General features: G+C 37.6%; 1 protein-coding gene across 4 annotated transcripts in view; it reads right to left on the bottom strand.

The window, feature by feature from the left end:
• The window catches only part of SNX7 (sorting nexin 7), a 34,513-nt gene that overhangs the window by 7,855 nt on the left and 7,702 nt on the right, over positions 1-18,956 (bottom strand). For 3 of the 4 annotated variants that reach the window (XR_012674514.1, XM_075156377.1, XM_075156375.1), the window contains exons 3-8: positions 18,352-18,462; positions 17,770-17,934; positions 16,608-16,806; positions 15,375-15,574; positions 11,893-11,979; positions 5,706-5,858 (exon numbers count right to left, since the gene is read on the bottom strand). Coding sequence is in view for 3 of the 4 variants with exons in the window: in XM_075156377.1 (XP_075012478.1) it covers positions 5,706-5,858; positions 11,893-11,979; positions 15,375-15,574; positions 16,608-16,806; positions 17,770-17,934; positions 18,352-18,462 (915 nt within the window). In the remaining variant the exon portion in view is untranslated. Of the gene's footprint in view, positions 1-2,923; positions 3,488-5,705; positions 5,859-11,892; positions 11,980-15,374; positions 15,575-16,607; positions 16,807-17,769; positions 17,935-18,351; positions 18,463-18,956 lie in introns of those variants that run through there. The other variant, XM_075156376.1, reaches the window with a different exon arrangement.

Below are 18,956 nucleotides of genomic sequence, written 5' to 3'. Positions count from 1 at the left end.
ACTGCGCCAAACTGCACGCGTTAAAATGCAATCACAATATGTTGCTTAACCAGATAGATACAATGTACTGAAGTCTTTCCAGACAAAGATGCAAAGCACTTTTTTCAGTTACACAAGTTACTCAGTTTTTAATTTATCCTCACTTGTATAACCAAAACACATTTTCCAAAATGTAAGAGCAATGGTGGCTCATTTCACTGTCAGACATCACAGTGCTGCTACAGCTGACAAGTTTTATAATTAACCATACCAAAACAAAACTAGGTCTCTGTGCCTTAGGCTCAAGCTTTTTATATTGTGAAGCATGAACTGCATAAACGACATTTCGTTAGTGATGTATACTTCAACATTATTACAGAATGATTTTACTTCATTCTCCTGGGAGGTTGAAAACAGAGATCTAAATAGAGGATCAGCCAGCTTTCACAAAGGAGACAGAAAGGGAAGAAAAAGAAAAACCAAACCCAGGAAATTAAATGTGCATGCATAGGATTGAAATTCATAATCCAATTACTTGTAAAAGCCCGGCAGAAGACATAAAAAAGGCTAAAAATGAAATAGCACGAGCTTAAATACGGCTACTTTACCTAAAATACTCTGATTACTACTGCAGGTCACACATCTATTCTGCAACATCATTTTTAGAAAAAACAGCAAAAAGGTTTTCATGTAGTACAATTGCATATCTAACTAAAAAGGAGATATAAAAATAGAACGTGTAGTAGGGATGATAATAGAAGCAGTGGGTAACATGCCACGTGTGTTTCTGCTCCAGTTCCCTGTTTCCTGTGGTTGATACCTTAAAAATGTCATTTATGATGGCATTTTCTGGAGTAGAATCTGAAAATGAAGTCTTGTGTGTGTCAGAGAGAGAGACAAAAAATACTTTCATAGTTTCTGGTGCAAGGAAACAAAAACTAGAGTGCATAGAAATAGTGATTCCCACTATAAAAAAAAAGTCTTCCTACAAGTATTTAGAAGAAATTTTTATGGTTTAAGTGAATGAGGGTTCAAAGATGGATCCTGGCTTTGCAGCGACATGCACAGAGACAAACTGGCTCAGCCATGTGGGAGCTTTTGAAAATCACATGAAATTTGTTAGCTAAATTCCCAGGCATTGCTAAGGTAGGATGTGATCAACACGCATGAGCAGCTAACTTTTTGCTACACAAACAAATGACTAGTTAAATGCATCACTACAGTGGCCTCTAGGGCAAACAACAAATCTAATCTATTTTTCTACAGCTTGTAGAGGTACATAAGAGCTTTGGAGTTAGAGGGGAGTTGCTGTAGCGGGGAAGGAGTATTGTTTTGCCCTAATGAATCTTTTGGATCAATTTATGCCTGTACAACAATGTAGGTCACAGAAATAAACTAAATTATGCTTGAAATAGTTAAGAAAATCAGGAAATTATTTATATTTTTAGAAAAGAGTAAGCTGTGTCAATACGAACAAGAATCTCACCATATCAAAGATAACTTCAGCTTTTTATCTGATTAAGCTGCAAAGGTTTAACAGGATTAGTTTGACATGAGAAAAATAAAATTAGAGGCTACGCTTTAAAGCAAAGGCTCATCTATGCACAAGAAAAAAACATGTTCTTTCAGTGCCAAAACTAATTAAATATCATCCTACATTATGAAAAAAACCCAATCTTCTAGAGTGCTTCATGAGCAGTGGAAAACCAAACTCTGGTATATTTGCTGGATTTATAATGTCTAATTAGTCTTTGGATCGGGCTGCAAAATCTAGCCACTTATTCCGGTGTTTTTTCTGAATAGAATAGGTTAACAAAGTTCTTTGCTGAGAAAAATTAAAGTGTTTCTTTTTCTTTGGTGCTGTAAATATCCTAGAGACTATAGTAAACACTTGAGAAAAACAAAAGGAAAAATTTAGTAAATGTTTAGTTGCTCTTTGAAGCCAGAGTTCGACATTGCTGGTTTGGTTTTGCTAATTTGTACCAGGAACACTTCAGACATGCTAGCTAAATAATAATACCACCACTTGTTTTGGTTTTAGTAATGCTGCGTCTTTAGGGCTCTGCAGAGTATCTATACCTATCTTAATGAAAATACTCCTGGTGGCAATCAGCTTTCTCAGCTGTAAGCTCCACCCTGTGGACAGTTTGTGATTTCAACTGTTTGGCAGATACGTCTTTGGACTAAGGTGTGCTATTTCAGACAATAGTGTCACACCTAAGGCACGGGGAAAAGGAATAAAATAAATGGTACGGTGTTAACACATACTTCATTCAAGAACTTTTCTCTGTAAGGCAAAGAAATCAATGCTATTTACTTCAGAAATAGGAGTAAGGTTCTGAATTTTTAAAAATTAAAACCTTTTCATATTGTTTCAGAAAATCCTCCCTATTTCAGCAATGCACTCACAGTCATTATTAATACAGTATGTTATTGGCTTTAAGCCTTTGTGGAATACAGAGAGACTTAAGTATGTATTCAACTCTTTTCCAGAAGCAAAGTAAAGGAAGTAGAGAACCCTATGAACTCTTGAGACCAGCTACAGCAACACCAAATGATTGGTCAGTCACGGTAATTCTTGGCTACTAAATGACATTATATTTAAGCCTTCATTCTCATAGGTCTGCATAGGAGCACCCTGTAAATTTGCAACACTGGGCTTTAATTAGTGTCTTTGTTACCACAGCATTGAGACACACAAAGAGATTGGCGATTCCACAGCTGTAGAAACAAAGGAACGCTTCTTATTCAATTATATTAAATGTAGATAGTCAATAAACTGGAAGGCTACAGAAATACCTCTACTTGTTTTGAATTAGTAAATCTGGAGAAATATAATTACAGGTAACACATTAAAGTAGCACTCCATGTAACGTGAACATTAATTCAGCTTAAGGGAGACATACTTTTTTATGCTAGTTAAGCGATGCTTGACAAGTTGACAGTAGAATCCTTAGGCAACTACAATTAAGAAAAAAATCCAAACAAATGTAAGATCATACTCTTTCCCCATATTGTGACAAGGAGGAAATAACATTTTAGAAATTCTAGTGTACTTTGACACACTGCTATGTTGTACTTGATCACACTGGCTTTAATTTTATACAGCCTTTAAGGACTGGATTCTCTACTGCAAAAGCCACCAGAAAACATGAGATGTCTGTCTCTCATTACTCTGTAGTTCTCAGAAATGTAAGGGATGCAGAGAAAGGCCACTATTGGGAGTGACTCCTGGGTAGGTGCGCCTGAGAAATGAAGTCAGCAAGACTGGGGAATAATGAGGAGCACAGTGAAACACTGCCATAGAGAAGGGAATGGGACACTGCTCGTGGAGAGGCAAGAATAGGAGTTGAACTGGCGCGGGGGGAAAGCTGTGGAAAGGAGGAGAAGTGGGTAGTGACTGAGTTAGAAAGCAGGAGATGATTCCTCATAGGAGATGGGCAGAAGAGCTGGGCAACTGAATCATATCCATGGCATCCATGGTGCCTGGGAGCACGCACAGAACATGCTTTGGGGAAAAAAAGGCAAGAAATAAAATGAGGCATGCTACAACGAGAAAAGTCTTAGTAAGCATCAAATGGTGCATCAAAAGCATGAATGAGTAATTTAACTTTGGACATGAGAGAGAACATTGATGATGCAAGTAAAGACTGAACAAGTGAAAAACACTGTAACAGGCACTGTGTTTGTGCATGAGTTTAATGAATGAGACTCAAACTATTATCTTTAAGGTAGGATTTTGTTTTCTACTGAAAGCATGAAAATCATATTCTGATTCTCAGGTTTCTGAGATTCGCTTCCTGAAATTTCACTTCCAAATAGTGAAAGCAGATGCTAGGGCTTCTTTTTCTGCTGTTTTCAGGAGTGCATTACACACCTGTAGTTTGTAATATAAGGCCCTCTGACAGTAATCACTTCTCCAATAATTAACCATCAGCATTAACCACAAGTCTCAAATAAACATGCATATTTTAGATCAAAACTCCCAATCTAAATATTAATTTTATCGAATTCTCTTGAATGTCAGGATTTAGGTAATGATTTTCTGACAGAACAGAAGAAAATTGGTAAGCCCTCACTTTGCAAACAAGGAGTGATACAGTTAGCACAATGTTTTCTATTATTGCAACTGCTGCAGTAAGATAAGGTACTTTTTTCTAAAATTTAGATCTACCAAGATATAACAGCAGAAACATTTTATGCAGATTTCGATATTCAAGAAAAGCACCAACAAAGAATAATGTCTCAGTATAAACCAATTTGTCCAGTATTTTAGAGGCTATTTAAGAAGAACCACTGGCAGTTACAGAGATAACTGCACCATTTTCTGCAGTTTGTGACTTAATGATAGTAATTTCATGTACAGTACAAGCTTTGGCATTCTGAATTAAAATTCTAATTCAGCAAAAAGCATTTCTAGACAGGAAAGAGAACCAAAGAATTATTTTTGTGTTTTAATTTAGCTAATCATTCATTAACAAAATATTCCAATATATTTAGCATCATTTTAACATACGTATTGCTAATATAGAAGTCAGAGATCATCAATAACTGAAGAAAATGTGAGAGGATGCCAAAAGCTTGTTGCCTGATTTCAGAAAATATTTTGATCTTAATATGTAACAACAGACTGTCAATGTCCGTGCATCTCACAGACTGTATGTTAATTAATTAGACTCGATGATCAAGAGCTCTGTCTTTTCAATTATGTTTTAACAAAATGATTTGTAAAATCAGGACACTGTCATTGGCTAACGGGCAATCCAGAAAAGTTCAGAATACAGGATTGGAAATTACAGATATGAACATATATCTGTGAAAATTACTAATTTATGATTAATAGATGGCTTAGTGTATTCCAATTTTTTTTCCAAAATAAGGAGAAATTCTTTAAAAAAAATTCAAGACATCTGGAATATTTTCAAAATGCACACTTCAATCAACAACATGTTCCCCATGAAGAAACCTCTCAGAATGCTTAACATACTTTGTTACATGTTTTCTAGTTCTCTTTCTTAGTATATATTCTTGTAAAAGGGAATTCTTACCAAGAATATTAGCCGTGGCATTTGAGTTGAAAATAAAAATCAAATTTCAACCACTTTTCTTGCTTTCTGAAGTAGTAAGTTTCAATTATAAAAAGATTCAATTTATTAATTGTATACACTTGCAGCATTTGTTTTTTTTTTTAAAAGTGCAATAAGCTTTTCATACTGACTTCTCAAAATTGTATTATTCTTCTTTATCCTGGTAAAGTCTGATTATGTCACGAAAGACAATTCCTTAGAGAAATAACAACGAGGACTTCCTGAATGTGCTGTTTGAAAGGGAATCACATTTAAACGTTTTCCTCATACAAGATCATTTACACAAGTTTGAGCTTTCCAGAGGACTTCTTCAAGCAGTTACAGCAAAAAGTTTCTAAACTGCAATAGAGCAGCTGACATTGAACCGAAAAATATGTTCCACATTGTTGTGGTTAGTAAAACAAGAGTGCCCTCTGTCGATGATGAACTCGGGATCAACCACTTGGGCACAAGTAAAATACGTTTTCCTTGAAATGTGTCAAATTAAGGAAAACTGCCTCCCTCTTCCCGCAAAAACTGATTCTGAAGTTAATACAGGTTTGAACTAAAATGCAAAAATTCCTCTTTACAGACAACCCATGCACTTCTCCACTGACGTAATCAATTAAAAAATAACATTGCTATGAGAAAGTGTTTTACCTCTTCATAATAACGGAGATTATTCTCAGCCACATTAGTGAATGTTGATCTCATATCACACTGCATGTTTTGCTTCCACCTGTCCCAGTCTGCTTTCAGAGCATTGTTGGCACATTCGACTTTGTCTTCAAGTTTCCCAATCTCTTCTGAGAACTAAATGTGAATTGTAAACATTAAAAAATATTAGTAAAGTCACCATTTCAAAAGTGATTGAAATCAAGTGATTGTATTGCAGACAAACAGAACTGCAGAACCAAGGTTGGTATTTAACTTAGCACAGAAAATCATTCCCCAGGGCTAAATTTAAATTTTATTCTTAATTAATAACTCAGTACAATTTCTGAAATATTAATAACAGCAATTCTAGACCAGAATTAAAGTGTTGCTGAAGATATTTTTATTGACTGAGAAGTTACAGACTCTGGCACCTCTTCACTAGCACTTGACAGTAATGCATCTAAAAAGGAAAATACAGAGGGCTTTACTGAAGCAGAATCAACTATACAAATTAGATTTGGCCAGAAAAACTGAGAAAACTCTGACAGAAGCTTTGATAACCTCAGAGGAAACCAGAATGGGGAGAAGACAGCAGAAATCAAAAGCGCAAACTTTCTGATTCTTGCCTGTCACCTTGCAATCTTTTCTTGTGGAACTAACCTCTGTGTGACCATGTGAGGGAGAGAGAAATACAGCAGCAGAGAAAGAAATTAAACCAAAGGACTTCTGCAGAGAATAAACTCTTTCACAGCAATCCAGGATCAAAAACCTTGAGGGCTACTCTACAGACATTATTTTCTTCTAATTACTGTAGATGCACAAAGTGACTTTTCAGCTAATGGGAATGAGGAAGTGGACAGAGGCTCTCTCTTTAATGAGTCTTCTAGTCCTCTCAATAATTTTGTTACCTATTGTCATTTACTAATCAGCTGTGTCAGTTCTGGCTGGCACCCAGTCACAGAACGAGGTACGTCTTCTGCAGCTACAGTGCAAATTCATCTGCTGGGACTGCACAGCGACTGTCTGCAACAGGAGGGAGGTCAGGCAGAAACACCACCAATAAGGAACATCAAGCAGGAAAAGTTAATCTCCTTGTACTGTTTCCATTGCAACTCAGGTCCCGCACACCTTCCTCTTCTTCCTTGTATTCTGCTGTCAGGCAAATTGTTTTTGCCTCATACAACACCCCTATAAAGTTGGATAGCTCCTCGTGCTCTCTGCAGAGCTGGTGCTTTCATTGGTATGAACTTCAGGATTCCAGGATTAACTTCCAGGATTTCCAAGGAATGCTTGGGCTATCAGCAGAATGCAGAAATGTCAAAATTCAGAGCAGCATGTGGAAAGTCTTGGCTTTCCACCTTGAACCATGCCGGGAGGACAGTGTTCCAGTGCAACAGCTGGCCGTGCTGCCGCCATCAGAAACGAACTAAGCAGCACTGCCTGAAATGGTCACGGAAACTGAGCCCAATGCTTAATTCACAAACCACAGATCCCAATTCAGTTTGACATACTAGAATCCTTCAGCTCTTAAAGTAGCCAAAAACTCCTTAGCTAGTAAAACTGAAAATTTCATCTCAATGGATTTTCTCCACATTCCACGATACACAGATGAATAAACATTTTTAGTTAGACTTTATTTCTACACTGATTTTCCTTGCCGCACTTCTAGATTAATGAAATACTGGTTATTAATCAAAGAACAAAATGCAAAATATTGTTTCTGCTTTACTGAAAAGCCCACATTCAACTAGCTAGCCAGACCAGTAATCAAACTATGGACAAGGGTAATTTCAACTACCAACACTGTATTCAATATGAAAAGGTTTAAATGTGAAATGAAAAGGTTTAAAAGTTTAAATGTGGGGAAATTACCTTTAAAGGAATTACAGGCAGCTGGATTCGCTATCTTGGGCATGTCCCAAGTTAATTGCCTTTCCTTCAAATAGCAAAAATGAATGCACACAGAACACTGAAAACAGTGAATAGTTTTAGATGATTTAGAGTAGGAAAGGCAGTTGAATCCATTTTCTGCTTTTGCAAGAAAAAAGTCCCTATATGGGAATGAGCTAGGCTACACACGTAAAGGAATTTCTCTGACTTAGAAGTCCTGGCTGCAGCAGCTTCCCCTTACCTCGTTCTTCATATCTTTAAGACATTTTTTTACAGTTTGTTTTTGTCTTGCCTTTTCTAGGAACTACGAATTTCTTCCACGGTGTAGTCACAACGTGATGTGGACAGGCAGACTCTGTTCTACATCCCTGCCTGGATATGCGGTTTAAACATCACCCTGTAAAGCCCCAAAGAAACTGTGTATTGTGTCGAGGCAAGGGTTGGACTTAAGGTCTAAAGACAGCATTATGCCACACTTCATCATCTCAAGTAGAGAGGTTTAAGATCTACTTTTTCACAACTGAAAAGAAACACAAATGCCACCCTCTTCGGCTGCCATGACAGCAGAAATCAAAGAAGAATGGCTTGGTCTTGACAAAAACATCTACCTAGTGTGCTCCTCATTTACAAGGTGTAAATTGTTACAATTTATCCTGCAAATTAAGTATGATTCTGAATCCATTTTCTTACATTGATTTCACTGAGGCAGCTAGTGTGATAAATTAAATCTCACATCAGTGATCCGCAGAGAAGGCCAGCACAGTGCTAATCAGACATCGGACCATGGGATGGGAAGGTGGGAGCCAGACACTGCTAGGGCAGAGCACTACCAGACGTGAACAGTGCGACCCATAGCCAGAGACTTGGCCCAATAGCCAAAGTACGTGGTAAGTGACACAGCATTTTACACTATCTCACTATGCAAAATAGCATGAATTTCTATCTGCTACATGAATTAATCCTACAGCTCGGTGATACTAACCATTTTTAGCCTGGAGTTAAAACATAAGATTTATTCAGAATGTGATAGATTCAGCATTTCATCTCTTTACTATTTAGTTTCAAGCCTGAACACTAGAATCCTTAAGTTAGCATTTAATGCTTATCTGGTTCTGTCAGAGCACATTATACCAACCTTTTGTCAGAATTACTATTAGCACTAGTGGCAGTACCAAAACTGTTAAAAACTCCCAAACCACAGACGGATGCACTAGCATTGCTGTGCATGCCTTCAGAATGGAGCATGGGAGCGACGGAGCCACAAACTCCAACATCTTTACAGCCAGAGCTTTGGAGGTAAGGAAGGTCTAGATAAGCAGGAGGACACCAAAGTCCTCCCAAATATCTCTGTCAGAGCCTGCATCCAAAATCACAATCTTCAAACCTTCCATACCCTGAACAACTGCCTTCTTCGTGGACCAATTTTTGGAGTGGGAGACAAGGTTTTGGCTTTTTAGCAGCACCACAAGCAGCTTTCTAAAAGCCCAGTGGCAGAAGCACAGCTCAGGAAAACATTTTTTCCCAGCCAATGAGCCTGACATCTTGTAAGGTTTAATTTGCGATTCAGCCTACTTCAGCTGCACTGACCTTGGGGATGTTTTGTATTCTCCTGCTGTAAAACCTCCTGTTTGTTAAATCATTTAATGTTTGCGGTGACCAATGCTGAAGATCTCATAGCCTTTTATCAGCTCTAATGACAGTCTGAGATTCCTTATCTGTGGTGGAAATGTACTTCAAATGAGATTATAGTTCATGCCACTCATTGTCAGCAGAATTTCTGGCTACTGGACTGCACTGACAAGTTCAATCTGACATCTATGAGATCATTAGAAGCTACACGAGTTCTGCTTAGGAATAAAAATGTGCAAATACAGCCAAACTCAGTGTTTGACACCAATTCCAGTAACAGCACCTGTGTTATGACCACCTTTTATTCTGAAATCAGTCTGGTTAGAAATGTCTGCAAAATATTTCAAGACATAATAAAAATTAAAACATAGTAAAAAACTGATCAAGTTAAGTTACATGAATGGTTAAAAATAGCAGTACACCATTCTCTGTGGCCAAACTATCATTAATAGAAAAAGTCTTCAACATCTAATTAAGAAAAAGTCTTCAGGATACAGCTGCCACTCAATTAGAGAACACAGGATTTTATGATCAGATTAGACTAACAGACATCTGTTTTACTGCTCTCGTGAGACTGCAAGGAGAATCAGGCTCTCAGAAACAGGATTTTTTCAAATGAGTGAGAAATAGAGGGGTTGGGAAGATAAAGCAAAGATCGGAACACCTGGGTAATCACACTGTAACAGTTACAAAACTGTAAACACAGTTTTGGAAACACAGAAACAGTGAAAAAAGACCAGGTTGTGCAAACTGATCTCAGAATTTTACTAGAAGCAAGTACAAACACCTCATCATGGAGTAAACCATTGTCAATATCAAATCAACATGGCATGAGCAATACTATGCTAAAGGGAAAAATACTCCTTTTTTTCTGTAACAGTTCAGGAAAAGAGAGTACATGCACCTTGTCTGAGGACTCCATCAGATTATAACAGAAAAACATTCTGAAAAGACCACGTCCTGCCAGGCAATGTTTCCTTCCCTACAGTGGACAGCAATAAGACTAGCTGCTAAACAAGCTGTATGAAATTGCAATTCATCGCTGAACCACTCTGTGCAAATGCAACTGTTTTTAGCAGGTTGCCAACAAACCATACAGATGGGAAGTACTGATTAAAAGGGACGCAACATTGAAAAGTTGATATAACTAGCTGCATACAAATAACTTATGCAATGACGTATAACACTCCTTTCTGCCAGAATAAATTCTTAGAATCATAGAATCATAGAATATCTCAAGTTGGAAGAGACCCATAAGGATCATTCTTAATATATACTGTGCTTTTACATGCAATGCAACCAATGTGTGCTGCTGGCACGCGGGGCACCCACGGCACAGGATGCTGGAGACACGGGCAAGCTACAGGAGGAGCCTGCAGTGGGTCTGCCAGTGCCCTCACAAGGCAGCACAGGAATATGGTGGCCTGCAGCCAGCAGAGGACTAGGACCTGCCATTGCTACCCCAACTCCCAGCCTAGGGGGCTTCTCCAACTTACCATCCTCCGTGCATTTTATAACAGCTTCAAACTTTATACGTAAACTAAGGACAAAGGACAGGAGAAGCAGCAGAAGAAGCAGAGAAACAAAAACAGATTAGAGAACTCAAAGGCAGACTGGAGATAATATAAGATATAAGTAAACAGAATTTCTACTTCAGGAAAACAACAGCGGTATTTACTTACTGTCCCACTGCAATACACAGAGGCAAATTGTTACAAAACATACCATAGCCACTGTAGATATCAGACAGTGATAATATATTCTTATTTATTCAGCTCAGTGACAAGAAATTGAATAAAAATACGCATTTTGAGTGCCAAAAACTATCTAAACAGCTCATCTTTACATGAAAGCTAATTACAACAACCCTAATAAAAAGTATCTGAAATGTCAAGGACTTTCTCCTTTGATGTACTAAAAAGTTACAGCGATTATTACTTAGTCATTTTAATATATTATTTACACTGTATAACACTGTGTTAACACTGTGCTAAAAGGACATTATTTAGGCTGGAGAGTTAAACAATCAAAAATTTAAAAAATGCCAATGCCCATCCAGAAGTTCCTTTCAATCGGCCCGCTGAGCCTCGCTGATGGGTTTGGGGATGCCTACCCCTATGGGCTACCAGTTACAGTCTGACTTCACTAGAATGAATGAAGGTGTCATACTGGAAGTAAAAAAATATCCCTGGGCCCAACCAGATAAGACGGAAACCTGAAAAAACAGAATCCAGAACTTTTTATTTTAAATAAGTTTAAAGAACAGCTTTCCTCATTCTAACTACCTCCTCTCCCTCTCCTACATCAATGGAGCACCAGCTACAAGAGCACTGCAGCAAGTCTTACTTTCTTTTAACTCCTAGTGTGGAAGTAAACAGAAATGCTAAAAATAAGCTGCGGTACAGTCTGTGTTGACAAAACACAGTGTCACCCACTATTACCAGTCCTTTGCTCCAGCAGCCTATCTACTGAAGTTTTGCATCTCTCTCATGGTTGCCTTTGCCTGGCAATGCATAGCTACAAAGACCAAACCTTTTCAGAATAAGTATGGGAATTATAGAGACACCACCCAGTTACAAAGCGTGGTTTCAGAGGACACGCTTTCTTCAGGGGATCGTCTTTTGCAGTTAGAATAAGGCCTAGAAGATTTCAGCTTTCCGTACATACTCACCAGATCCTTTTCTGTCTTTTTATTGGCTAAAGCATCAACTTTGGAGTCGAGCTCGCCTTGAATTTGGTCTCTCCTTTTCAAAACACCCTTAATATAGAAGAGAAAAAAAAAGGAAACAAACCGCACCAAATTTTAGCCATCTATTCAGAAAACCATCAAACAACTTGGCTATTTAATAAATTAAGCAAGATCACAGAATGGTGCCATTTAATAATTTTGACATGATACATGTACTTTCCTCAAAAAAAATCTTAAAATTATGCAGACTTATTTTTCAATACCTGTATTTTATCTTATGTGGTTTTCAAGAATCTTAGTAAATCCAAAATCAGTGCCGCAAGAATCTGCCATACACAGTATCATTGCTAGTTGTATGAGAAAAACTGCAACAGCAGTTTACTTAGTATCAGCTCAACTTACTATATATTCATATTTTAAAACAGCAAGATGAGTTTGCCAAATCTTATGAACAAAAGTATCTTCTTTGAGTAAAAGTTACAATATAAAGTAGAATAAATGACTAAAAATGGTATACCAGACATTACTAAAATTGTGACTTTAACCTCCAATATTATTTTGTAAGTGCCAAATGTAGTGCAGTAAAATCAGATAAAATTATCATAAACATAACATATGTTCCAACATTGATATATGTGCTTATTTTCAGCATATGTAATTATTTCCTCCTTTAAAACTGTCTTATGAGGTATTGCATTTCTAGCATAATGTCAAAAATAATTAGAAAGGGGAAGGAGTGTTACTTGTTAAACTACAAAACGGGAACAGTATTACAGATTAAATTTCCATTTCCGATGCTCATTTGTTCTGTGACCTTGAGGAAGTCTTACAAATTTCTCTTTGCCTTAGTTTCCTCATCTGTAAAAGCACACTCAGGTGTGCGTATCTCGCAAAAACATTGCAAGGCTTTAGTCCTTTTTAAAAAAAAATCAGAAGCAGGACATATATAATTACAAATCTCAAAACCTTCTTTTACATTACCTTGCCAAAACTGGTTTTACTGCTTCTTCTGCATATACTAAAGAGATTTTCAGTATTCACCTCTAGCATAGGGCATGTTGAAACAGCCCAGGGCACAAGCAGCTCTACCTTCTCTAGCTGTCTTATTTGACTGAGTTCTCTCTGAAATCTTATGACATTAACAAACACAATAGAATAATTTAGGAGGTTAATTTTCAAATAATTTTTCAATGTTTCTTTTGAACAGGTACTCACAAGAAAAATTTGGTAAACCTGACTTTGGACAATCCTGAGTAATAGATTAGAGATACATACTAATGCTCATAAATCTACATTTCAAAGGCTCAGAATATCTTTTGGTTAGATAAATACAGAAAATGTTTAGCTGTAAGCATAGAAGCAAACCAAGTATGTCTAGAACAGCTTTCCTTCATATTACAAATGCTTTCTCTTTTTTACTATTTCTTTTACCTCTTTTAAAACTATTTTAATGACTATTTGTCAAATTTATCACAAATATTCCTTAAATTACAAGATAAAACCAATGATTTTAATATTAATGTGCTACAACGATAGACAAGTGCTGACTTCTAATGGCAAAAGAGGGACTGTGTTTTTAAAACATATTATTATACTTTTACGATTTTTTTCTGTAATATTTAATCGTAGCCTGCCACAAAACCCTCAAATAATTGTATGTGGACCCATAACCAATTTATTGCTGCAGTTTGTACCCTGAGGCACAGCAGTACTCTGCACGCCCCAGATTTGTTCTGTGAGTCAGTTAGGAAGGAGCCAGTCCAGATGTAAATATTTCAGCTATGAATTCATCTCTTTCCCCAGTTTAAGGCTGAAATCCCAAGACTGGAAAATACAAGGATCGTATTAGGTTGACCACACCTTCTTCTGCACATTTGCGCATGATCTTGGCAGCACTGCACAAAGGTCCCTGTGATAAGGGGTTAAACACACCTCTGAAAGCAGGTTTTACTAATGTGTGGCTTCCCCCATTGTATTTTTATCATGACTAGTAGTTCCCTCTCCAAACTGCAAGAGGGAAGTAAACTGTAGGAAAAATAAAAATCCATGGCGAATGAAAGGAAAAGAACAGTTGTAGAGCAGGAATGAGCTATTGGAGAAAGATTTTCCTCCGGACAGGACCTCAAGGCAGCCTAATTCTGCACTGCAAGTGTTGCATCAAGAACGCTGCAAGCAGAAAAAAAAGCAACGGGCAACAGCTACTTGGAACGTGTGCATGAAGAGCCAGGTAGTCACTCTGGGGTTTGTCCAGAGAAACCTCTCTGTGCTCTGGACAAAAGAGAACATCTGAGAAAGGGTGAGCCAGGCTGCAGACTAGAAGGCAATGAGCAGGCAGCATCTCTTCAATAGCATGAAGGCTGGGATGGTTCATGGATAACAGGCTTAGAAATTCTGAAAAATTAGTTTGGAAGTGGGGGACAGGAAGAAGACCTGCAATTGCTAGGACGGTCATCTCTTCAGACCTTCAAGCAAAGCAGAACCTTCCTTCATTTACCTGCACGTACATATAAATAATGAGGCCTGTGAGATACAGGACATTTTGTATGGCCCCTCTTTCAGTGAAGCTGGTTTTAAAGACAGCAGTCATTGCAGCAGTAATTCTTAACCTCTCAGTAGCTAAGCCTTACCGAGAAACTGGCAGTGCTCTGCACAGTGCTAGCAAAGGCTGAGTTGTCTTGGATCTTGCTCTACCCATGGCCTGCCCCTACTCAGAAACCACTGCAGTAGGAGCTGGGTTCCCAGCAGAGAGGCAAGAACAGATACTGCAGCTTGCATTGCTCAAAACCTAGACAAAGAGGGGTTTGTACAAATTTTCTGCTTTCTGGAGGCAGCAGAGTAGGAATTATGACATGCCGAATTCAGTTACTTAATTATGTTGATTATCCATCAGCACTGAGTTTATCCATTCTGAAGTCTGGTTTTTTACATTCTCTCCCAAGTGTAAGAAAAATATGTACATAAAGGGAACTGAGAGCATCAGCTTATGGCAAAACTAACACGTGTTTATATAATGGCACAGGGACTGGAAGTTCCTTGCTGTTCTGGAAAAAGAAAACATGGTTTAGGAACATCTCCTAGAAAGGGAAAAACCTCTTCACTCCTTTTCCCCCACACAATCTGTTACTCGATGAGTTCATATTTCAGCAGTGTCAAAGGAGGTCTTTCTCAGCTGCTGTTCCCCAAACCTTCCTGTGTTCCCGTCTCTCTGCTACAATGTAGAGTGCTCTGAAGATGGCAAAACCAGACGCTCTTTAGCCCAGCTACCAAGGGCTGCTTGCCATGCAAAACTATGAAGCTCTTCTCATCTGGAAGGGGTGCCTCTTATCAAGGGAAACAGGACCAACCGGATTCCCTGTTAACGGACAGCTATCCTATGCTATGCACGTTTCGTAACAACAGTAAATAGAGGGACTGCAAAATCATTTTCATCAACATTTCATCAAACTCTCTTCTAAAAACCTTACCATCAGAATTTCACTGTAGAGAACGTATTCATGCAAAACCGGCAGCAGGTTTTCCGAGAGCCCTGCCATTTGCTTCTCCGTAGCCTTGCAACACTTGTCGATGCAGCTGGCAACACCTTTTAAGGAGTCTGCTATATCTTCTTCCGATGCTGACCAGAGTGTGTGGATGGGGCCGTATTCCTTCATTTCATTAAAATACTCTTAACGGGAACATATACACATATTAGTCTTTTGTTCATTAATAGATGTCTAAGTGATACTAATTGCAACCTCATATTTACTGTGAACAAAGCAAGAGACTGAGGCTAATATTTAAATTTGCTCAAATGACCAAAAAAAGTAAACTGCAGTTCATTGTTTATGAATAAACTAATCAATGAATGTATTGTAATTAAGTAGTTCCTAGAAACCTATCAGCAAAAATGCCCCAGTCATTTTAAAAGGACACATACACTCTTAGACCTGATGGGTTGTATTCAGTTCACATAATGATCTGAATTACTACACATTGTCTTCATACAGAGGGACATGAGCCATAGCAGCCCCAGGCAGCAGTTGGTCTGACTTGCTTCTACTGCCCAGAATTCTTCTGCTACAGTACTGCTCTGAATTCCATTATTAAAACTAGTAGCCTTGGTATGTCCCAAAAGCTGCAGAAGACATGCTGAAGTTCACTCCAGTTCTGCAGGTGTTATCTCCTTTACTAGTTTTTATTAATCTAAATACATGGATATCCTGTGAATTATTTCTGTTATGTCTCTAGGCGAAGTGATAATCTGTAAGCAGAAAGAAAAAGGTCCAAAATTCACTGTGCCATTTGGCAGGACTAAACTTGGGCAAGGCTGGATATGACCTGGAAGCTGCATGTTCACAGGAGGGTACTGTGAACACACTGGACATGTACTGAAAACACAATTTCATCACAACTGAATTTGTAATGAAGAAATGTCCAAGAAAAGATGCAAAGCAGATGTGTGCCATGAAATGTGTAATGTTTCCTTGGAGATTAATTGGACAAAAAAAAACCCTCCATGGAAGATATAATTAAGAATCCCCTGTTAAGCTACTGCAAGCAGGAATGTTCTCTGAATCACAGCTATCAATAGTTCATATCCATGACAGTGCGGCCCTGTACACAAGTTTCTGCCAAGTGCTATGTGGAAAATCTAGAATTTACTTTTCCAATGTATTAATTTCTTAAGTCAATAAAACTGATACTTGTTTTCTACTTACCCCTTTCTTCCTTGTAAATTCTATGAGCTATTTTGTCTAGTACGTTTATTTTCTGACTAAATGTTTCCATGTAATCGTTCATTTCTGTAAACATTTCAGGACGATTTTTAACTCCTCTCACTGAAGATGCTACAGCTCTGACGGTCTGTCCCATCCTGCTCAGCAAACTGGGACCCTGCTTCTTGTGTGAGGAGAGTTCCTATAGACAGAACAAGCCGTGTTGACTTCCATGTACTTTTTCAAATTCTCTGAAAATAATGCATACTTCAAAGCTTTTTTTTTCCCAAACAAAACTACATACATAAGCCTCTGTGTGTCTTTTTACTGTATAAATCATACTTTAAAATTATTAGACCAGTGTCAGAACCGTACCTGTCACGTCCATTTATTAGCTAAGCCTTTCTGGCCAAAAACAAGCACGCCGTGTGTCACGCTCTGACATGAGTGATTAAAGATGGCAGAGAACCTTTACCCTTTCATTCCTTAGGGTGAGTTAGCTAGTTTGCAGTTTAGCCTTTTGAACAGGAAAGCAGAGGCAATGATTGCAGAAATAAGTTATTGGGAAAAGCAAACAGTGTTCCTATTGGAAGAAGTAATCCATCTTTTTTTTTTGTAACTCTTTTTATATGTTGCTAGAGTAAGCTTTGCTGAAGTTCAGAGGCAGCCTTTTCCAAGTACAAAACTCCAATTTTCAACTGGACTCATCTTGCAAAAATAGAACAGGAAATTCAAAGGCTGTATTTTTCTCTTATGAGACTAGTATATCTTTTAAAAAAAAGCAGATGAAAAAGACAGTGCCATGCCAAAACAATAATTAATTTAAAATGCTACTTTTCATAAAATCTTGGAAGCTTATATGAATACCAAAAAGCATGCAGAGTTGAAATATTGTGAATTTGCCACAAAAATCCAAAATGCAGCAACAAAAACTGCTTTGGAAGGTACAGCAATATTTATGGCCACACGCATGATTACCAAAAGCACAGAAGAAAATGTTGTCTCGGGGGATGAATACCCCATAAACTCCCTGCCGCCTTCTGACACTTCCATAACAAGGCGTGGGAGGACACTATTGAATACTGAACTAGGGAGACTCCTGATATACTCTACTAACACAAGATGTGGTTTCATATAACTGTAAATAAAAATAAAGTAATTTTACCCAGGCCTGCGCAGTAAGAAAAATTTTGAAGTCTTCATTAAAAGTTAAAGTTGGATGATCAGCAATTCGGTTCAAAAATTTATGTAAAGCTTTTCTTCGAGTCTCAATGAATTCATCACTAAATCGTTCCACCATTCCTTTCATTATGAATTTTTCAGGCAATGGCTAAGGAAAAAAGAAAAAATATATTGTCTAATTTACATAATATTAAGGGTATTATAATAGTTCTTCTACTTACTAAAACCATAGGTATACCTTGTGGCATCCACCATGCAAAAACCAAACTGTTATAAAGTTATCACATTCAACAGTGGTATAATATGGTTCTTGTAGCACACAGTGCAGAAGAATACAAGTACAACTAAGAAAGAAGGACATAAATTACTGCGAATGGCACAATTACAAACATAAGAAATACGTTTATGGGATTTTTAACTATCACATATGTATAAAGCTAATGAAACTAGGTTGTTTTAATGTTTGTGAGATTTCAGAAACTGAAGAAAGACCTCAAACACCTCTCTATAAAACTGGAGCCATCTTATAAACAAATAAAAATAACTTAAGTTTTAGCAAACGAACAGGAATAATCAGTGTTGGATGTGCTTCTTCAAGTTTGCTCTTCAACCAAAGGAAATCCTGGTATCGTCTTCGAACTTCATATTCACTGGAGTCAAATTCACCACGAGATGTCTGAAAACCAGAGGCAGAAAAAACAGGCCCAAGTTAGAATACCAGAAAAAAAGAACAAAGTAGTTTCAGATTTTGGAGAAAACTGAGTACTTGAAGGGAGTGCACACATGACTCTATTTTGCCTGTGTTATTTGCTTGCTGTTTTTTAAAGTGCAATGATCAACTACTTGAAGAGATAAAACACATCCCATTTTAGCAAGAAATCAAAGTTCTATTGTAGGAAAAAAAAAAAAAGCAAGCACTAAACTGCACACAGAGTGGCTTATAATAACTAGCCTACCACAACATTTCCAAAAGATTTCAATCATTATTTTAGTGTGGCATTTTCCTTTTAGCAATCACAGTTATGTTTGTTACTTTTAGGGCACTTCTTTTAAAGTGATCAGTAATCTATGAGTGAGGAAAGTCCATTTTTTAGCATTCTGAAAAAAAACCGAAGAGCTGACATACGTTCTTGGGACCTGCTGACGCTAGTCAACAATCCCCACATTCAA

Source organism: Calonectris borealis, chromosome 8 (genome assembly GCF_964195595.1).
Source record: "Calonectris borealis chromosome 8, bCalBor7.hap1.2, whole genome shotgun sequence".
Classification (NCBI taxonomy): Eukaryota; Metazoa; Chordata; class Aves; order Procellariiformes; family Procellariidae; genus Calonectris; species Calonectris borealis.
The sequence above is the reverse complement of the archived record's forward strand: the minus strand, read 5'-3'. Positions and strand labels throughout refer to the sequence as shown.